This window comes from Saccopteryx leptura, chromosome 2 (genome assembly GCF_036850995.1).
Source record: "Saccopteryx leptura isolate mSacLep1 chromosome 2, mSacLep1_pri_phased_curated, whole genome shotgun sequence".
NCBI classification, from domain to species: domain Eukaryota; kingdom Metazoa; phylum Chordata; class Mammalia; order Chiroptera; family Emballonuridae; genus Saccopteryx; species Saccopteryx leptura.
In genome coordinates this window covers 25,257,369-25,278,007 of record NC_089504.1, presented here as the reverse complement: position 1 = coordinate 25,278,007, position 20,639 = coordinate 25,257,369, and the positions used below count along the sequence as shown (strand labels likewise).

The 20,639-nt window shown below is 43.8% G+C and overlaps 2 protein-coding genes across 2 annotated transcripts in view; both read right to left on the bottom strand.

The window, feature by feature from the left end:
* FRRS1L (ferric chelate reductase 1 like) overlaps positions 1 to 13,444 on the bottom strand; it is a 34,417-nt gene extending 20,973 nt beyond the window's left edge. Inside the window, exon 1 of the mRNA XM_066367490.1 lies at positions 13,099 to 13,444. Coding sequence (XP_066223587.1) covers positions 13,099 to 13,336 — 238 coding nt within the window. The 5' untranslated portion in view covers positions 13,337 to 13,444. The remainder of the gene's footprint in view (positions 1 to 13,098) is intronic.
* A 3,915-nt stretch (positions 13,445 to 17,359) lies between these two features.
* Positions 17,360 to 20,639, bottom strand: part of EPB41L4B (erythrocyte membrane protein band 4.1 like 4B) — a 137,814-nt gene continuing 134,534 nt past the window's right edge. Inside the window, exon 25 of the mRNA XM_066367489.1 lies at positions 17,360 to 20,274. Coding sequence (XP_066223586.1) covers positions 20,205 to 20,274 — 70 coding nt within the window. The 3' untranslated portion in view covers positions 17,360 to 20,204. The remainder of the gene's footprint in view (positions 20,275 to 20,639) is intronic.

Sequence of the window (20,639 nt, the reverse complement as noted above, 5' to 3'; positions counted from 1 at the left end):
GATTCCACAAGAGGGCATGGAAACTCGGCACTCGGGAGCCCCCTGGACCTTGCCCTATGTGTCTCTTCATTGGCTGTTCCTGAGTTGTTTCCTTTATAGCAAACTTATACAGTTTGCAGGTGTAGTGCTGTCCTGAGTTCTGTGAGACATTCTGGTGGGTAGCCCCTGAACGGGTTATCCAGTTGGTCTGAAGTGAGGATAGTCTTTCTGTTGACCATGCCCTTTACCTTGTGGGATCTGTGCTAACTCTGGGTCATTAATGCAGAAATAAATTTTAGTACACTAATTGGGGTTGGCATTGGAATAGAAGCAGATTTTTACCATATTACAAAATTTCCCTGGAATTAAATTATCTATTTGGCATAAAATAAGTTTGGACCCTGTGCCAGTATTTAATATCCTGCCACTTGCAAAAAGTCTTTGATATTCCCAACACCATTATCCTGAAATTCCTGCATGGTTGTCTGGTAAGATAATTACCAAGAGTGCCTTTAGCAGAACATGGATCTAATGTTCAGGGTCCTGGCACAATTTCTCACTATGCCAGCAGAGCTGTCTTCCCGTGCTGTCCACAGCTGCACTGCACTGGCCAGACCTCGGCCATGCCCAAGGTCAGAATGCACCTGAGCAGAGTAGACTAATGTCCACTGCCCAGACGTTTATTATATGTCTTCTATATCCCTTAATAGTTCAAATTTTTTCTCCATGCAGGACCAATGCATTCTGCGTTAGGTAAAACCTGGACACTTTAGATTTCTGTTGCTATTTTAAACAATATCTTGTTTTCTTTTAACTTCTCTAGTTTATTATTGCTAGAGAACAAGAGCGATTTGGTTTATGTGTTTGATCCTATTAATGGAAACCTTACTGCATTCTCTTGGTGATATCTGTTTGTTGTGTCTTCTCCGTTTTCTATGTAAATGTTCATACTGAGAAAGGCAAAAACATATATTCACATAAAAACGTGTACATAGGCATTCATGGCTGCATTATCCATAATAGCTAAACCCAGGAAATAGCCCACATGTCCATCAATTGATGAATGGGTAAACAAAATTTGGTACATTTATATAATGGTACTTGGCCTAGAAAAGAATGAAGCAGTGGTATATGTGACAACAGAGATGAACCTGAGTCGCTTTCCTGAGTGAAAGAAGAGTCACAAAAGACCACATTTTGCATAATCCCCTTTACAGGGAGTGTCCAGAAAAGGCAAATATCGAGACTGGAATATTAGTGGTTTTCTAGGGCTAGGGGTGGGGGGAGGAGGGGCATGACAGGACTGAAGGATCATAACTAAAGGGTATAGAATTCCTTTTGAGGAGATAAAAATGTTCTAAAATTGATTATGATGATGACTGAACAACCCTGTGAATGGAAACTAAAAACCACTTTATGGTACACTTCAGGTTGGTGAATTGTAAGGTACATAAAGTATATATATCCTAATAAAGCTGGTGCAAAAAAATAACCCCCATAAATATTTTACATACACCACTCCCCTGCTCCAGTTAACCCAACACTGATTCTAGTGTCGTGCATCTAACTGATGGAATGAAAGTCTTTCATCAATGAAGATGCAAGGTGGCACTTTTGCCTCTGCCACACAGGCAGACACCCTAGAGAGAGAGGCTGAGATGACACCATTCCTGTCAACTTTCACTTTCTTTATTTTATTTTTATTTTTAGTGAGAGTGAAGATGGGGGAGGGGGAGAGATGAGAAGCATCAACTCATAGTTGTAGGACTTGAGTTGTTCACTGACTGTTTTCTCATATGTCCCTTGACCAGGGAGCTCCATCCGAGCCAGTGACCCCTTGCTCAAGCCAGGAACCTTGGACTATAAGGCAGTGACCTTTGGATTCAAGCCAGCAACCATGGAATCATGTCTATGATCTAATGCTCAAGCTGGTGATCCCCGCTCGAGCTGGTGAGCCTGTGCTTAAACCACATGAGCTGGCACTCAAGCTGGTGACCTTGGGGTTTCAAACCTGGGACTTTAGCATCCCAGGTTGACATTATATTCACTGTGCTACCACTAGGCAGGCAGCCTTCTCTATTTTATACATAGTTTATCTGCACCTTCTCCCTTCCCCTGATTAGCCTTACTAGGAATGTGTGAATCTTATGAGACAGACAAAAAGACAGCTTTAGGTTTAGGTAATTATCCTTATTTTTTTATTATTATTATTATTTTTTTTTTTTTTGTATTTTTCCGAAGCTGGAAACAGGGAGAGACAGTCAGACAGACTCCCGCATGCGCCCAACCGGGATCCACCCGGCATGCCCACCAGGGGCGATGCTCTGCCCCTCCGGGGCGTCGCTCTGCCATGACCAGAGCCACTCCAGTGCCTGGGCAGAGGCCAAGGAGCCATCCCCAGCGCCCAGGCCATCTTTGCTCCAATGGAGCCCTGGCTGCGGGAGGGGAAGATGGAGACAGAGAGGAAGGAGGGGGGGGGTGGAGAAGCAAATGGGCGCTTCTCCTATGTGCCCTGGCCAGGAATCGAACCCGGGTCCCCCGCACGCCAGGCCGACACTCCACCGCTGAGCCAACCGGCCAGGGCCGGTAAGTATCCTTATTTACGTGTGTGTTTTCCATTTTATTTATTCCCATCCAGGTCTGCATTATTTTCTTCTTTTTGTTTTCAGTTTAAGTTGAATACTTAGCTCATTTGTTTTCAATCTTTCTTATCTTCTGATAAATGTAGTCAAGGTTATAAATTTCCCTGTAAGTTCTGTTTTAGGTTCATGCTAAAGATTTTGACATGTAATGCTTTGCTGTTATAAATGTATCTTAATTTTCCTTACGATTTTCTCTTTAATGCTTGGGGGTTTTGTTCTTGTTTTTCCATTTCCAGACATTGACGGTTTTCCCCCCTATGCTTTGTTAATTTCAAATTTTACTGCATTGTAGTCAGAAAACATCTGTACGATATAGATCCTTTGTAATTTACTGACTTCTTCAAGTTCTGGTATACAGTCAGTTTGAGGGGATCTTCCTCGCGCACTCAAAAAGAAAATGACCCTGCATTTGTGGATTCTGTACACTGGCTTGACTGAACTTACTACTTGCATGATTCAAATCATCTATGTCTTTTCTTAGTTTTAAAATTTGTCTGATTTTTCCATTCTATGAACATTATGTCCAATTACAAGTAAGAGTGATGCAACTACGAGTTGATGCTTCTCATCTCTCTCCCTTCTTGTCTCTATTTCTCTCTCACAGAAAGAAAAAAAAAAGATTTTGTTTTGCATTTCCTTAATGACTAATGATGTTGAGCTTCTTTTCATGTGCTTATTGACTAGCTTTAGATCTTCTCTGGAGAAACGTCCACTTAGAGCCATTCTCCATTTTTTAACTGGGTTATCTGGCTTTTTATTGCTGTGTTGTAACTTAGCTTTTTAATCTCTAACAAGTCTAAGATTATTTTCTATTTTCTCATTCCTAATATTATTTGTCTTCTCTCTTTTTCTCTTGATCAATCTTGCCAGAAGCTTATTGTGATAGTAAATTTTATGTGTCAACTTGGTTGGGCTAGGCGCCCAGATAAGTGGTCAAACATTATTCTGAATGTTTCTGTGAGGATGATTTTGGATGAGACTAACACTTAACATTTAGATCAGTGTGCTCTGAGTAAAGCAGGGTGCCCTCCATCCCATGGGTGGGCCTCATCCACAGCTGCAGGCCTGGACAGAACAAGAAGACTGACCTTCCCTTAAGCAGGAGTGAATGATGCAGCAGATCCCTCCGAACTTGAACTGCAGTGTCAGCCCTCTCGTGGATCTCCAGCCTGCCTGCCCACCCTGCAGATTTTGGGCTTGCCAGCTTCCATAATTCTGTGAGCCAATTCCTTAAAGTCAATCAATCATCTATCTCTCTTTTCCTCTCTCTTTACATGCGCGCGCACGTGCGCGCGCACACACACACACACACACACCCTATTGGTTCTGTTTCTTTGGATAAACCTGACTAATACACTTAATCACTTTATTTGTATTTTCAAAGAATTACTTTCAGCTTTAAAAAAAATTTATTTTTGCTTGATCAGGCAGTGGTGCAGTGGATAGGGCGTCGGACTGGGACGTGGAGGACCCTGGTTCTCAACCTTGAGGTTGACGGCTGGAGCACAGGCTCATCTGGTTTGAGCAAGGCTCACTAGCTTGAGCCCAAGGTCGCTGGCTTGAGCAAGGGGTCACTCGCTCTACTGTAGCCTCCCGGTCAAGGCACATATGAGAAAGCAATCAATGAAGAACTAAAGTGCCACAACAAAGAATTGATGCTTCTCATCTCTCTCCCTTCCTGTCTGTCCCTATCTGTCCCTCTTTCTGTCTCTGTCTCTGTCACAAAATAATAATAATTATTATTATTATTATTTTCCATTGATTTGAGAAAAAGAGAGAGAGAGAAGCATCAATTCGCTGTTCTGCTTAGCTGTTCCATTTGCCATTTTGCTGTGCACTCAGTGATTGCTTCTCACATGCGCCCTGACTAGGGCTCAAACGCACGACCTCGGTGTGCCAGGACAACACTTTATCCACTGAGCCACCCGGCCAGAGCTGTTTCGGCTTTTTTGATCTTTACAAAATATTTGGTTTCTATTTCATTGAATTCTGCTATATTTTTATTATTTTACTATTTGTTTCCTTCTACTTTCTTTAGATTTATTCTTTCTTACTTCATAATTTGGGGCATTTCTTCCTGTCTTTGATTTCGGAGCATGGTTCCTAGCAGAGGTTCCAGCTGTACCGCTGCCACCTCCTCTGGTCTGGCGGCCCTTCGTATTTCTCATCCACTGCTGAGCGCCTGCCCTCCCACCGATCCAGGGGCCAGCCTGAGACCCTCGGGGCATGCTCTAGTAACCTCACAGGGCTCTGCTTCTTTATCTATTTTTATTTTTAAAATTTTATTTTCTTATATCAGCATTTAAGCCCAACAGCCAACTGCCTCCAGGTTGCATAGATGTCAGTGTGAACAGAACCAACTCAACCTCTGTGTTCTGGATTTCATTTCATATTTCAAGTATCGTGCTATGACCTTTCACTGACCTCCCTGTCCTTGCAAGCATATCAAAGCCTTCTGGTTTATGATTATTTGTGTTCCTTAAAATGTAGCCATAAATATTTTTGTTAGGAACAGCTGGAATGGCATGACAACTGAGATAAATATCCAACTGGTAATCATATTGATTATAAGCAATCTTCTATCACAAGACCACCAGGAGGTATGGCCCCTGGAACCATTGTATTCTTTGTCCCTTTGTCTTGTCAGTCATTAGTACCTGAGTTATACAATTTAAAAAGTACTGTAATAGGTGTCTGGTAGTAGAGAATAATTTATGCAAAATACTGAGCTGTCTATCCATGCTGGCCCAAACTTCTCAGAAGGAAATTGCCCTATAATAAATTCTGTCATATTCTATGAAACTGCCTGTTTTGTCTGTCGGTCTAAAGACACCTTGTTAGGGTGGCCATCATACTTTTGCCCCATAGTCAGACAGGGGTTTCTACCCAGACAGTCCACAAGCACATCAGTTCCAGATGTCTAACACTGAGCTCCCTCCCTCCCAAATACTCTTCCTCCTGAGTTTTCTTTTTTCTTTTTTTTCTTTTTTATTTAAGTGAGAGAAGTGGAGGCAGAGAGACAGACTATCACATATGCCCTGACTGAGATCCACCCAGCAACCCCATCTGGGGCTGATGCTCTGCCCATCTGGGGCCGATAGGTGCAACTAAGCTATTTTTAGTGCCAGAGGAGGAGGCTCCATGGAGCCATCCTCAGTGCCTGGGGCCAATGCACTCGAATCATTCTGAGCCATGCATGAGGGGAAGTGAGAGAGAGAGAGAGAGAGAGAAAGAGAGAGAAGTGATAGGGGAGGAGAAGCAGATGGTCACTTCTCCTGTGTGCCATGAACAGGAATCAAACCTGGGACTTCTACATGCCAGGTCAATGCCCTACCAATGAGCCAACTGGCCAGGGCCCTCCTGTGCTTTCTATCGCTGTGAAGAATGCCACCTCCCACCCACAGTCTCCCAACCCTGAAACCGCAATCCTAGATTTCTCCACCTGGAACATCTCCTCACTTATCACTCCTTTTACTCCCAGCTTAGACACCGAGCCTGCGCTTTCCCCACTGTATGACCTCCAATCAGATTCCTCACCTCCCTCCTACTTCTTCCACCATGTGCTGTCTCTCTAGAACAGGAATCTGATCTTGTCACCACAACACTGTTTAAAGATCTTTAATGGCCTCCCCTGTCACCAGCGTTTTCTCTTACCTACACTTACTTGTCTCCCTTGGTCTTGAGATATGTGGGTTAGACCCCCCCCCCCCCAGACGTGGCCAACTACTTCTTCTCCCCTCACTTTGTCCATTCTCCATTCTTCATTACTGGTTTTTGGTTTTTTCTTGTTCCTAAGTCTCCATTTTGGTGCTGTGTTTTTTTCTTTTTCTCTAAACTAAAAACTTGGATTGAGACCAAATAATATCAGTTTAAGGCAAAAAATTCTTTTTCCTCCTTTCTTCTCACACGTGCACTGTAAACCCTTCCAATAACTATTCTGTGTGGAGAATAATTAAGCCACTTTTTCTCTCTTCAGATATTCCTATAATACAAGAGATATTTATTATCTTGGTTAATTTTTTTTTTTCACGCTCTCAATAGGGTTTTGTGGTTTCCATTCTTGTCTTACAAACACTATCTGTTCCTTTTTTCCAATCCCTTGAGCCTGTTTTGCTATTCTCCACTGGGTGGTTAATGGCTTCTGGTTTGCTATTTATTGCCTCTAATTAACTGCCTGGATTGCAGCCCTCAGGTAGGTATTAATTTAGTACTTGATTCCTTGACATTTTAACCAGACATTATCTGTTCAAATCTCTGAGAGCTACTGCATCAGCCTCTTTCTCTCTCCAGACTGCCTGAGTCATTGTTTCTGCTCATCAGAGTCATACAATGAAGTAAGAATGTCATGGACTTTGGATAATGGGAAGCTCCAGTCACACGTGCAGCCTGTGTAGCAAAGTTTTCACTGAGGTGTGCCACCACTCAGACACCCATGATTCTCAACTGCCCACCTACCAATTCCAAACTCCCGTTCTCAAGTTCACTCATAATAATGCCCTATTCTGCCTGTCCCACTGCATTTTCTGGCGCATGTCAATGGGGACCCTCCATTCCAGGCAGGCTAGACAGCTTGCACACCTTATCCATAAAGTCAATCAACAAATCCATGTAGCTTTCTGCTGCTTCCTGGCTGTCTGACCTTAGCAAAGATGTTTAGATCTTCTATGGGTCAGTTTTCTTAACTCTAAAGTGGAAATAATAGTAGTATCTAAGTCAGAGTATTGCTATAAGGATTAGAGTTAATAAGGTACTTAGAATCGTGCTTGGCATATAACAAGCACTTATTAACAACTGGCTCTAATTAGTGTTATTATTGGGATAGAGTCACGGGGGATACAAAGATAAATTAGATGTAATTATTTACCTTGAAATATATAGATTATTTTTATAAATTTACCTTTAAATTATTTACTTTTTTTTTTTTTACAGAGACAGAAAGTCAGAGAGAGGGATAAACAGGGAAGACAGACAGGAATGGAGAGAGATGAGAAGTATCAATCATTAGTTTTTCATTGCGCGTTGCAACACCTTAGTTGTTCATCGATTGCTTTCTCATACATGCCTTGACCATGGGGCTTCAGCAGACTGAGTAACCCCTTGCTGGAGCCAGCGACCTTGGGTTCAAACTGGTGGGCCTTTTTTTGCTCAAACCAGATGAGCCCGCGGTCAAGCTGGCGACCTCGGGGTCTCGAACCTGGGTCCTCTGCATCCCAGTCTGACGCTTTATCCACTGTGCCACCGTCTGGTCAGGCTATTTACTTTTTTATGTGTGTGATTTGTTTTATTTTCCTATCTCAGTTTCAGTAAAAGATTCGGAACCCATAAGTTATCTCCCACCCATAAACAGTTTATATACACTATTTCTACATTTTCTTTTTCACTGAACAAGGTGACATCATATTTTTTCAAACCAAAGAACAAATGAAGAGCTACTGTAAATGAAAAAAGGGAGGAGGATATGTGTCTGTGTGCGTGTGGTCTTTTTATTCTGAGACAGTAAATGTATATGTACCACCCAAAGGGGAAAAGCATGGAGGAAACATTCCCATTCCTAATGTTTACGTGTAGGGTGATGAGTTATATAGCCACTTAAAATACATAGTCGAGGCAGGAAGAATGTAAGCAGATGAAGGAAGCTCTGCCCTTCCTCCAAAACTCTGTTTTCCTCTCTACTGCCTCACTAGCTCTTTCTCAAGATAAGAAAAATTGGGATCAGAACTTGAGGCTCAAGTCCTGGCTGGTTAACTCAGTGGTAAAGTGTTGCCCTGGCATGTGGATGTCCCAGGTTCAATTCCCAGTCATGGCACACAGGAGAAGCACCCATCTGCTTCTCCACCCCTTCCCCTCTTGCTTCTCTCTCTCTCTCTCTCTTTCTCTCCTGCAGCCATGGATCAATTGGAGTGAGTTGGCCCTGGTGCTGAGGATGCCTCCATGGCCTCTGCCTAAGGTGCTAAGAAGAGCTCGGTTGCTGAGCAATGGAGCAATGCCCCAGATGGGCAGATCATTGACCTCTAGTGGGCTTGGTAGGTGGATCCCAGTCAGGGTGCATGTGGGAGTCTGTCTCTGCCTCCCCTTCTCTCACTGAATAAAAAGGAAAGTAAGTAAGTAAATAGATAAATAAGAACTAGAAGCTCAGAAACTCATTGACTGGGTCATGTTTTACAAGTGGTCAGATCACTGTGCCTTACAGATAAGCAACCATGTATGGTGTCCTCCCCTTTCCTCTTCTTATACAGGACATGGTCCCAAAGGCAAGTCAGTTACTGTCATTCATGTGGCTATGGTAGGACTCAGGGTCTGTTCCACAGACCTGGCCTAAAGACCTTAGCAGCTGAGAAAAGATACCTAGAAGCTTCATTTGGGACTTAACCCTAAGCCAACATCCAGCTCAGTATTTTTTATTTTCCAGAGAACCCTCAGAAAGCCTACTGGCCCATAACCATGCTGTAATCTGTTTTATTTATTTATTTATTTATTTTTATTTTTTTAGCAAACTTTTTTTTTTTTCTTATTCATTTTAGAGAGGAGAGAGAGACAGAGAGGAAGAGAGAGAGGAGAGAGAGAGAGAGAGAGAAGGTGGGGAGGAGCTGGAAGCATCAACTCCCATATGTGCCTTTACCAGGCAAGCCCAGGGTTTCGAACCGGCGACCTCAGCATTTCCAGGTCAACGCTTTATCCACTGTGCCACCACAGGTTAGGCGCTGTAATCTGTTTTATATCCCACTGTTATGAATACTATATAGACTCTGTGTTAAGAACCTCAAGATAAAAAGGTATGAGTGGTAGGATTCAAGCATTAAGACCCTATTCAAACGCCTGACCCTAGAGAGGAAAAATGATCATGGCAGGGTTAGATAATGTGCTGTGGGTGTGAATATCCTTGTCCGGTGGCAGGGGTTGGGAGAGGAAGAAAATTAGGGAAGGCTTCCTGAAAGAGGTGGCATTTGAGCTGGCACTGTAAGAATCAGTAGTATAGACTAGTGGGAACCCCTAAGAATTCTGAAAACTAACATAGTTAAACCAAAACATTATTTAAATTAAAAAAAAATAAACACGTTGGGGGGTGATGAGAGGCACCAAATCAGCCAGTGCCCGACCTCTGGCTTTGGGGTTCTTGGGCAACGTGGGCACTGGAGAAAAGGGGTCCGGACACGGAGGATAATGGCCAGCGGGCTCTCCCCAGTTTCAGTGAATGCTCTATCCCACTCCCATTACGCTAAGTCCCTTTTGCTGATTTCCTATTACCATCTTTTCACTAAAAACTCGGCTCCTTGGCTGCTTTGACCCTGAGAAGAGGAGAGGCTGCACAGAAGAAATAAGTAGCTCAATCGCCAGAAAAAGACGAGCCCTTTGTACTGACAGAAAGAACAGCTTAAAGACACCAGCTCGCCCTCTTCACTTGCCACTTCCTAAAAAAGTCACTCAGGTCCCCTCCTTCCTTCTTCTCTGCATTCATCTCAGGAAAACCTACCTGTTTCCTCTCATCTCCTGAATCTGCCAATTACATTGAGTCTTCACGCTATCAGACCTTCACGTGGCATGGGACACTGCTTCCTGACACCCTCTTTTCCTTCACCTTCTGACTGGTCACCCTCCGGGACACTTCCTGGTTCCGTTTCTCCCTTTCTGGCAGTGCGCTTTGAAGGCAATGTCACTAATTATTTCTAAGGATCTTGGGAAAGTCTCCATTCAAGACCCACAGGGCTAGCTAAACCCCCAGGATAAGGGTGTGGAGTGCTGCCCCTAAGAGATTCACCCCACAGAAATCACACTGTTGTGATTTCACTAGCACCCACCAGATGAGCGTAGGATTGGATATGAAGATGAGTGGGTCATCTTCACTGGTCAGAGAGAACAGCGGAAGAATGAAAGGCAGAAGCTCAGGGGGAGGGAAACAATGGAGTGAGAGAGGATTGTGAAAGAAAGCTGGGCCAGAGAGAAGATTCCAGATGAAGGAGCTGACACCTCATCCAGGGAGCAGGCTGGTACCATCACAGATGTTTTGAGGGTCAGGGCCGGCTTCAGGCCGTACATGCAGAATGGGTGAGAGAGGCAAGCGGACAAATGGGGGGTGCTGTGCACACATCACACGCCTTAAAACCCCTGTACAGTCACCTCACCTAAATGTCTTCCCTCTTCCATCTCACCAAAGTCTTTCATACTTTCCAGTGAATTTTATAAAGCCTTCCTATGGCTGCAGCCCACCTGATGTCCATGTTCATAACACTGACCACACAACTAACTTCATTCTCCTGTAGGTACAAACTGACAAAGCATCTGACCTCCTGTGGATAAAAACTGACATAGAGCATCTGACCTTGATCTGAATTAGTTAGGTCCATGTGCCCAATGAGAATAATAAGCTCTCATGTGCCAGGTCTGAGTTACCTGGCAGTGCACTAGGCTGACTGTGAACAGAATATATATATATTAGATGCTTTCTGAAGCAGATGGACTTTGGAATATTTATTCTTTTTCCGAGTAACAGATTCTGCTTCTGTTTGTCGTCTTCCCACAACCCCTCCTCCCATCCTTTCCTTTTCCTTGGGCACATGGCTACCCAGGTAGAAGACTACATTTCTCAGCCTCCCTTGCAGCTAGGTCAGATAATTATGTTGTTGCCAAAGGAATGTGAGCCACAGTGATCTGTGTAACTATCCTAAAAGGAAACTGCTTGCCCCAACCTCCTTTCTTTCTCCTTTCCTCAAGCTTGAACAGGACATGCAAGTAACTCAAATTCCATACAGGTGAGGAAAAGCCTTAGGAAATGGTGGGGCAACAAGATAGAAGAAACCTAGGTCCCCGAATGACCTTGTGGATCACAGCTGTCCCATCAGCCCAGGCCAGCCAGACTCATGTAGGAGAAAAATAAACTATCCTATTTACAGTAAGCCATTATATATTGAGGTTTCTGTTTCAGCAGTTAAGCCTCTACCCAACTAATATATTTCCTCAAATCCATTCTCTCCATCTTCCTTGATACAATAATTCCAATTTTTGAATTGGGCATATTACTTCCCAGCTAAAAGGCTACATTTCCCAGCTTCCTTTGCACCTATGAGTAACCACATGACTAAGTTGCGGCTAACGAAGTGTAAGTAGAATTGTTCTATGGGACTTCTGAGTAGTCTCCTTATAGTCAGTGACCTTCTTCCCGCTTCTCTCCTACTGTCTGGAAAGTGAATGTAATATCTGGAGATCAAGCAGCCATTTTGGACCATGAAGTTACATCCTAAGAGCTGTGAAGAGGTAGAAGACCAGGATCCAGCGTCTCTGATGACCAGTTCTATACTGCCTACTTCTAGATTTATTCATGGGTTTTTGTTTTTTTTTTCAATGTGCTTGACCACGGGCCTTCAGCAGACCGAGTAACCCCTTGCTTGAGCCAGCTACATTGGGCTCAAGCTGGTGAGCTTTTGCTCAAACCAGATGAGCCCCCGCTTAAGCTGGCGACCTTGGGGTCTCGAACCTAGGTCTTCCGCATCCCAGTCCGATGCTCTATCCACTGCGCCACCGCCTAGTCAGGCTACTTCTAGATTTCTTTACATGATAGAGAAACTTCTATCTTATTTAAGCTATTAATGTTGTTTGTTGTAGGTAGCTAAACCTAATCCTAATATGATGATGACACCCAGCATCATATTATTTGCTGGGACACACAACATGTCAAACCCTAACTATTTGTTTTTTCTTGCTATTCCTCTTAGCAGAAGAAAAGGAAAATCATTGCTTTAGAAATTGCAGGGGGGAAAAAAGAGGCCAGTTTCCATTCCTTTTGAGCAGAATCAGCTTGGCTTTTGTGCTCGCTGAAGCATCACCACAGGGAGTTCCGTGGCTGACAAACCCCCAGTTTCTGGGTCCAGCAGGCCCCAACAATGGTGGCTCACACTAGGAGACCCTAACATGCGTGATATGAAAAGAACTGGGATGGAGGCAGAGAAGGAGATGCGACCCAGCTCTGGTGGCAGGGCAGTGGGCTCCAATAGAACACGAAGGCTTAGGGTGCTTGCCATTGCAAATCTAGGTCAATACACACAGGGAGGAAAAAAGCAACAGCTCTCATTAAGTTGGGATTTCTGCTTTCCACCGGCTGCTTTGATTTCGCACACCCTAGGCCAGATGGCAGCCTCCCTCTCCCCCAACCCCTGACAGAGAGGGTGGAGGCCAGATGCTGAAAACTGGGGGAGCCCCACCTGTCCGCCGCTTCGCAGGGCTCGGCTGACCACTTCCCTCTCCCGGCCTCGGTCTCCCCAGCTGTTGAGCGGACCGCGCGTGGAAGGCGCTAACAGCTCTCCGGACCCTTCGCCAAGTGGATGGGGGTCTGAGCCCCGCGCTCTCTGTCGGGGCCTCGGCTGTGCCAGAGCTGCCTCCATTTGCATCCCTACCAATTCTCCACCCTGGCTCCCACACCTGTCACCGCCCCCGTCCCCCACGCGCGTCTCCCCACCCGAAACCCCTCAACCTCTCGCAGCCTCACCCTCCTCGGACAGGTAGCGCAGGTCGTAGAACTCCCCGGCGAAGGTGCCGTAGGAGGAGTCGTGGCGCGGCTCCGCCTCGTCGGTGGCCCCTTCCCCCCGCGCGCGGCCCCGGGGTCCCCGGCCCCCCGGGCCCGCGCCGTCGTCCGCGGGGCTGGCGGCGCAGGCGGCGGGCCCAGCCAGCAGCAGCAAGAGCAGCGGCCCCCAGGCCCCCGGGCCCTGCCGGGGCGGCCGCGCCATCGCCGCGCGCCGATCCCACAGCCAGGCCGCTCGGGCCGCAGCGGGGGCGCCGCGGGCGCGGGACCGGGACTTCGCCGCCTCCGCCTCCGCCTCCGCGGCCAGCACGCGCCGGCCCGTCCCCCGCCCGCAGCCCGCGCAGCCGCGGAGCTGCGTGCGCCCGTCGCCTCCCGGCCTCGGTCTGCGCATCCTCCCTTGGGCCCTAAGCCTCCCCCTTCTGCCAACCATCCTGTCCTCCTCGCCCGCACTCCCTCCTTAGCTTCCTCCGTCCTTTCTCCTGGTTTCCCCATATCTGCTCCCTCCCTCCACGTGTGTCCCACGGGCTCAGATCTGGCCCTTCTAGACTTGCTCCTCAGGATGTGGTCCTCAGATCAGCAGCAGCAGCATCCCCCGAGAGATTGTTAGCATCACCAAATCTCACCTTTCTGCAGGCACATGAATCAGGATCTGCATTTTACCAAGATCCCCAAAAGACCCCAATGCGCGTTCAGGTTTAGGAAGTGCTCCCCTGGACGGTTTACCCTGGACACACCTGGCCAGAATTGCTGTCTCCCCCGCCTTGTTCAAGCACTTTTTTAGTTTATATAAATTTCTTACTAGATAATCACAGAAGGAAGTTGAAATAAGATCTGATCCACTATAAGTAAACGGAGGTACTTGGAGCCATAGGGAAACTAGAGCTCAGCTTTGGGCTAGATTCACTTGCCTCCTCCTCCACACTTTTGGCGCGCGTGAGTTTGTGTGTGTGAATGTGTGATCAGCGGAGGCTGCTGGTGCCTTTGCATAACCTGCCCCCTTCAACGCAGCTGGTTCACTGTTTCCCCGCAGCAAGCACGCACAGGCCCTGCCAGGTTTATACCGTGCCTGATGAACACGCTGAATTCTCAACTTTTTCAAATCCATTTCTGCCGCTTGCAATTCACTTTGGTTGTTTACTCAGCCATCGTTTTATTTACACCAAACCCTTAATACTTGCCAGGTCCCGGAGCTCTCCTCTAATGGTGTTTTTGGAGTGATAACACATTCAAACTGCCAAGCTGTTTTCTGTTAGAAAACATGGACACAATCCCTTTTATGCTGGTATTGCAGAGTCAGCATTTTTGCCTGCCTTTTTTTTTTTCCTTTCTCTCTCTCTCTCTCTCTCTCTCTCTCTCTCTCTTTCTTTTTCATTTTAGTTTCTTGCATAAACAAAGAAAATAATTATGGAGGCAGAAAAGCATAGAGGTCCCAAATGCAGACCCAAAGGTCAGTTTGCGGGAGTGGTGATCACTAACCTCCATGATAGCCATGAAGATGAAATGGGATGACTCAGGTAAGAATCAACAGCATTCAAGGCTACAAACGGCATGAATGAATACATAAGATTATGAAATACAAACATTCAAAAAGAAACTACTGATCGAAACCTCTTTTTGACCAAAGGGAGGTGGGAGATAGTGCTGTTGTAGAGATAGCAGAAAGCGCTGTGCGACCCAGAGATCAATTGTTAGCTATTGGATACCCACTGACATTGACAGTGGGTTGTTCAGTTAGAGTTTAAAGATGTTTAGCTTGACAGGAGAACGAGGTGTAATTCATGGAAACCTTAGGCTTCACGAGGTCTTCAAATATGCCAGTTGTTGCAAGAAATTGGATTTATTGCTTGAAAAAGGTAAGATGAAATACAACTACTCAAAAAATCAAAACAAAGAGACTTCTCAAAAAAAAAAACCCCAGCTTTGCAGTGTATAAAATTCTATAATACAAAAAAGCCAATTGATTGAAAATCTATTAACATGTAATCCTTTAAAAAAAAGAAACTCTTTCTTAAAAATTTAAATTCCTTTCTTTTCTTTTTCTGTTCAACAAGGAAGGTATAGTCAGTTTTATATGGATCAATGTTTAGCCAATACCCCCAAAAAACAGAAGTAACATATTTCTGATTTCAGTGTTGATTCTCTGGTTTGGGAATCCAAGCTGTTATCCATTATTTTCTTATTCCCTTGATTTCAATTACTACAATTAACAGTGGTGATGCCAGAAAGAAGGTAAGTGAAAACCAGGGCATTCTTCTGGTAAACTGGTGTGATAAAACCATGTGGGCTTTTTTTTTTTTTTTTCCAGGGCATGTTGGAGGAGGGTTTGCACCACAGGCTAGAGCAGGGGTAGTCAACCTTTTTATACCTACTGCCCACTTTTGTATCTCAGTTAGTAGTAAAATTTTCTAACTGCCCACCAGTTCCACAGTAATGGTGATTTATAAAGTAGGGAAGTAACTTTACTTTATAAAATTTATAAAGTAGAGTTACAGCAAGTTAAAGCATATAATAATAATTACTTACTGAGTACTTTATGTCAGATTTTTGCTGTTTGGCAGAATAAATCTATATAAAACAACTTACTATAGTTAAATCTATCTTTTTATTTATACTTTGGTTGCTCCACTACCGCCCACCATGAAAGCTGGAACACCCACTAGTGGGGAGTAGAGACCAGGTTGACTACCAGTGGGCTAAAATAAGGCTTGCAGATAATCTGTTGATTCAATGATTTATCCATGTTGTAGGACCTGGGGTCCTTAGACTCAAAGGGGGCACAGACAGGCTTCAGGGGTGATGTGAGGATCCTATGGAAGTGCTGGAATAATATTGTAGTGGTGAACTTTTCTAGGGAGAATGCCCATAGCTTTTATGGGTCATTCAAAGTCTTCATGCCTCTTCAGGGCCTTTGAACCTACCCTGGTTCCCACTTCCCTACTGACCTGGCTGCTTCCTTTCAAGAGGTTCTCCCATCTGCTTACATTGCCTTTGCGGATTTTCTTATTCTTTGTTTTCTTGCAAGATTTGAGCTCTGGAGAGAGACCTGTTCCCACCCTCAGCACAATTCCCTCTTAGTTACAGCACAGGTTTTGCAGAGAATTCTGCTCCCCCACCAATGTAAATCCACCGGGTTGCCAAAAAGTACTGTGTTTTCCCTCTTCATTTTCTCTTCTCATCACAGCCATTTCTCTGAGAATTTCCTGTTATAAAAACTCCCCCAAATCAGTGCTTGCATTTTAGTATCTGACCAGTAACAGATTTGTCCATGCTCTGCCTGTCTAGTAAGATGTGATTTTTTTTTCACTTTTGATTGCTTAAGAAATAAAAGCTGTGATCTTGGCCGTTTCTCAAAAAGTTAAACAAAAAGTTGCCATATGTCCCAACTATTCCAATCTCTGTTATATATATTTTTAAAAAGAGGGTTTTCTTTTTAAGGATTATATGTCAATATCTTCACCCAAAATCTTGTACACAAATGTTCATATTATTCATAATAGGCAAAAAAAGTAAGAACAACCTAAATGTCTATCAACTGATAAATGGGTAAATAAAATGTGGTACACACACACACACACACACACACACTGGTATATTATTCAGCCATGAAAAGGCATGAATTACTGATTCATGCTACAACATGATAAACTTTGAAAGCATGTATAAGTGAAAGAAGCCAGACACAAGGGATTACATATTGTATGATTCCATTTATATGAAGTGTACAGAATAAGCAAATCCATAGACAGAAATCAGAAACAGAAAGTAAATTAGTGGTTGCTAGGGATGGGAGCGGGGAGAATTGGTACTGATTCTAGAGATGGAGTTTCTTTTTGGGATGATGGATATGTTCTGGAATTAGTGGTGATGTTGGCACAACATTGCAAATATACTAAAAACCACTGAATTGTACACTTTAAAATGGTAATGGTGCATTCTGAGTTTTTAAAAGGTAGTGATCTTTGAGATGGTGAAAGAAAGATAAAGATATCAGAACATTCTTGTGCTAGTTGGGGAATATATAATTTGGGGAGCATTCAAGGTAGGATCTTCTGAATGCTCCAGGACCTACTTTTAAAACTCTTCAAACATATGAATCTCTTGCATAGGCTACAACCCATACACCGTGTGGGTTGCTGGCTTCCCAGGCCCCTTGCACTACCACTCTCCCCCCTCCCCACACACACACACCATGTTCACCAGGAGTCCATGGCCTACAGTTTGGAGCTCTTGCCCTGGAATGATTATATTAGCAAGCTGATTTCCCCCTGGACATAAGATATGTGTGGTGTGACCATACGGTGCTATTGTTTCAGTTTTAGGTATATATAAAAGATGAAGCAATTGTACCAATCCAGTTTTCTCCCTATGAATCCACCCGACCCAATGTCATCTGCTCATCTCACAACGACAAACACCTGTCATCCATTTATACAGGCAAATAACCAGGACAACTGCTGAAACAATGGAATCCTCTTGATTTTACTGGTTAGAGTTGAGCTGCCAAAGGTAATGGGTTTTCATATACAGTGTTAGCCAACTAGTTAGCGATCAAACTTCCAGTGACATTAACCTTCTGAAACATCTGTGAACCCAGGGGGATGTGGGGAAGAAGCAGGAAGCTCAGAGCCTCCTGAAAACAGCAGCCAAAAAAGCCCATGCATCCCTCCTCAAAAGCAGAGCCAACGTGACCATGTAACACAGGGGTTCCTGGCTTCTGCAACAAAACTGGTGTTTTGCCCAGGAGGTTTCCATCAGAGAGAGGGAGGTGAAGAGCAGAAGACTCAGAAAGCGGGGTAGGAGAGGAGGAGGGTGCTGGGCTGGTGAGAGGGAGGGGACCAGCCCAGACACAGCTGCCTCCCCCATATTGTACAGAGACACATTTTGCATCATCGTGTGCACAAGATAAAGAAGGGTGAAAGCTGTTTTAAAAGTACAGCCAGGGGTCATATAGTACGGGGGTTAACAGTCCCAAGTACCCCAATTGCCCCAGATGGCTTCACCAGTAGAGCAAATAGCAGTAAAAGCCATCATCAATGAGAAGAGCACAGTAGGCTGTGAAAGGCAAAGCCAAGCCCCACACATTTTGACAGCTTCTGATGACATTACTGCACCACATCAAGGTACAAAAGGGGCTGCTGTTTACAGTGATGACCATGACTCATCAAGAAAAGTTTAAATACTCTCCAGTATACTCTGTTTACTAAGGCAGGGAAGTGTGTAGTACATTTTAGAAAGATTTCCCTCAAAAAATATTAATATTTTAAAGATTCAGCACTTCAAGGGTTAATCCTCTATTTGAAGATTTTGCTTACATACCTCATTTTACAACAATACTAGCAAGTGAGGCATCATTCTTTTTTAAATAATCATTAGTATCAAATTATTGGCACCATTCAGTTTTAAGTATTGGGACAGGAGAGCAAACTATACAATACAACATAAAAATACAGTTCTGATACAAAGATATGAGATCAATTCCACTTAGCAAGTGGTCTTAAGAAATGGATGGACATTTTACATACAAGAAAATACAGCTGGTAAATCATCACATGGAAAAGTGCTCAGCTTCACTAGCAATTAATGAAACAAAACAACCTTTCAAGAATAACTATACACACCAATTAAACTAGCAAAAATAAATAAAAATGGCAAAACCCAATACTGGCAAAGCTATTGGTAAATAGAAATGCTTATACATTGCTGGTGGCATCTTAAATTGTGGAAGGAATTCAAGCATTCACAGGGGGCCAAGGGGTTGAACTGGATAACCTTAAAGGTCCTTTCAACCCAGAGATAGGATCTTTCTAGAAAGCATTCTGGCAATATAAAGCAAGAGCTATACAATATACTTCATGCTCTTTGACCTTGTAATCCCTCTCTGGAGATATTCCCAAGGGAAGAATCCAAAGAAAGGATAATTTTTTTTTACAAAGACATTCATAGCAGCACTATTTATAAGAGTGAAAATTTGGATAGAACTCAAATATTTAATAATGAGAAGAAGTGAGGTTAACCATGTTATGTGGATATAAAGACACTTAAATGGGTAAAAGCAAGATCTGTGTTGAAAAGAGAAGATAAGCGTTAGGTGGAGAAGTTTAACCAAAAAGTATGTACACACCGATCATACCTATGTAAAAAGGTGTGCATATTCATTGAGAAAGCTTGGGAAACAATTTAGAGGGCTAGTTTGTGGTTAGGGGAGTTCTTTTATTCCTGCAAAGTTGTTCAAGTGCATAATAAAAGTTTAAAAACACATTTCTCGAAACTTATAAAAAAAGAGAGCAGAGTTTCTTCTGGTCAAGGTTCTATCAACAGGATAGGAATTGATCAACTTTAGAAATAATTTTTCTTTATGGCACACCCAAATGAATACTGACATTGAATCATTTTAACCTTGTAAGGATTTTTAGAATTTAAGCTATAGTTTCCAACATTGCATTCCATGATAAATTATAGGTATCTCAAATAATATCATATCTAACAAAGTCACATGTGAAATGACGTTTCAGATTAAGCTGAAGTATCTTAAATCCTGGTGATTGCAACTTTCCTTTTTAGTTCATCTACTCGTCTCTGAATAAAAATGAATGGTAAAGACTTTAACAGATTTGTGTATCTACCAGTGTAAATGAAAAAACCAGCAATAAAGAATTATCCTCTCATTAAAAATGACTCTTTAACAAACAGTCAAAGCTTGCTGTAAGTTTCAATCATACAAAATCACATGGTTGAGATCGATAGCAAAGGATTCTGCGCCTTATTAATCCCTGTGGTTATTAATGTATACGCACAGGTACTTCTGAAAAAGAATCCCCATGTTTCCATTTTTCTTCTCCAAGGCTTACAAATCCTGTCTCAACTACATCGAGTAGTAGAAAGACTCTAATACTCAGGAGACGTAAAATAACTTTTCCAATCAAACTCAAGCCAGCTGTTGGCTTCCACTAAACCACGGAGACCTGGGCGAACAGAGCACACATTTGCATGTTGTGCTAGAGTGAGCACACAGAGCCCGAAGAAGGACAATGACAGAAGGCACCATGCCGCCCTCCAGGCAACAAGAGGAGAAGTCACAGTTCGGTCATCAACAGTCTTTTCATCATTTTCTCTCTCTCCAGTTCCTGCCGGAGTGTCTCAGCACTGGAGAAAAAGAACAGGTGACACAATGGTGAGATAAACCTTCCCAAATTACAAGGGCAGACTCAGTTGAGGTTGTCTCCCAGATTCTTTTTCTTTTTCAGAGAGGGAGAGAGGGAGGGAGGGAGGGAGGGAGGGAGGGAGGGAGAGATAGACAAACAGGAAGGGAGAGAGATGATAAGCATCAATTCTTTGTTGCAGCTCCTTAGTTGTTCATTGATTGCTTTCTCATATGTGCCTTGATGGGGGGAGGGGCTCCAGCTGAGCCTGTGACCCCTTACTCAAGCCAACAACTTTTGGACTCAAGCCAATGAGCATGGGGTCATGTCTATGATCCCACACTCAAGCCGGTGGTGACCCCATGCTCA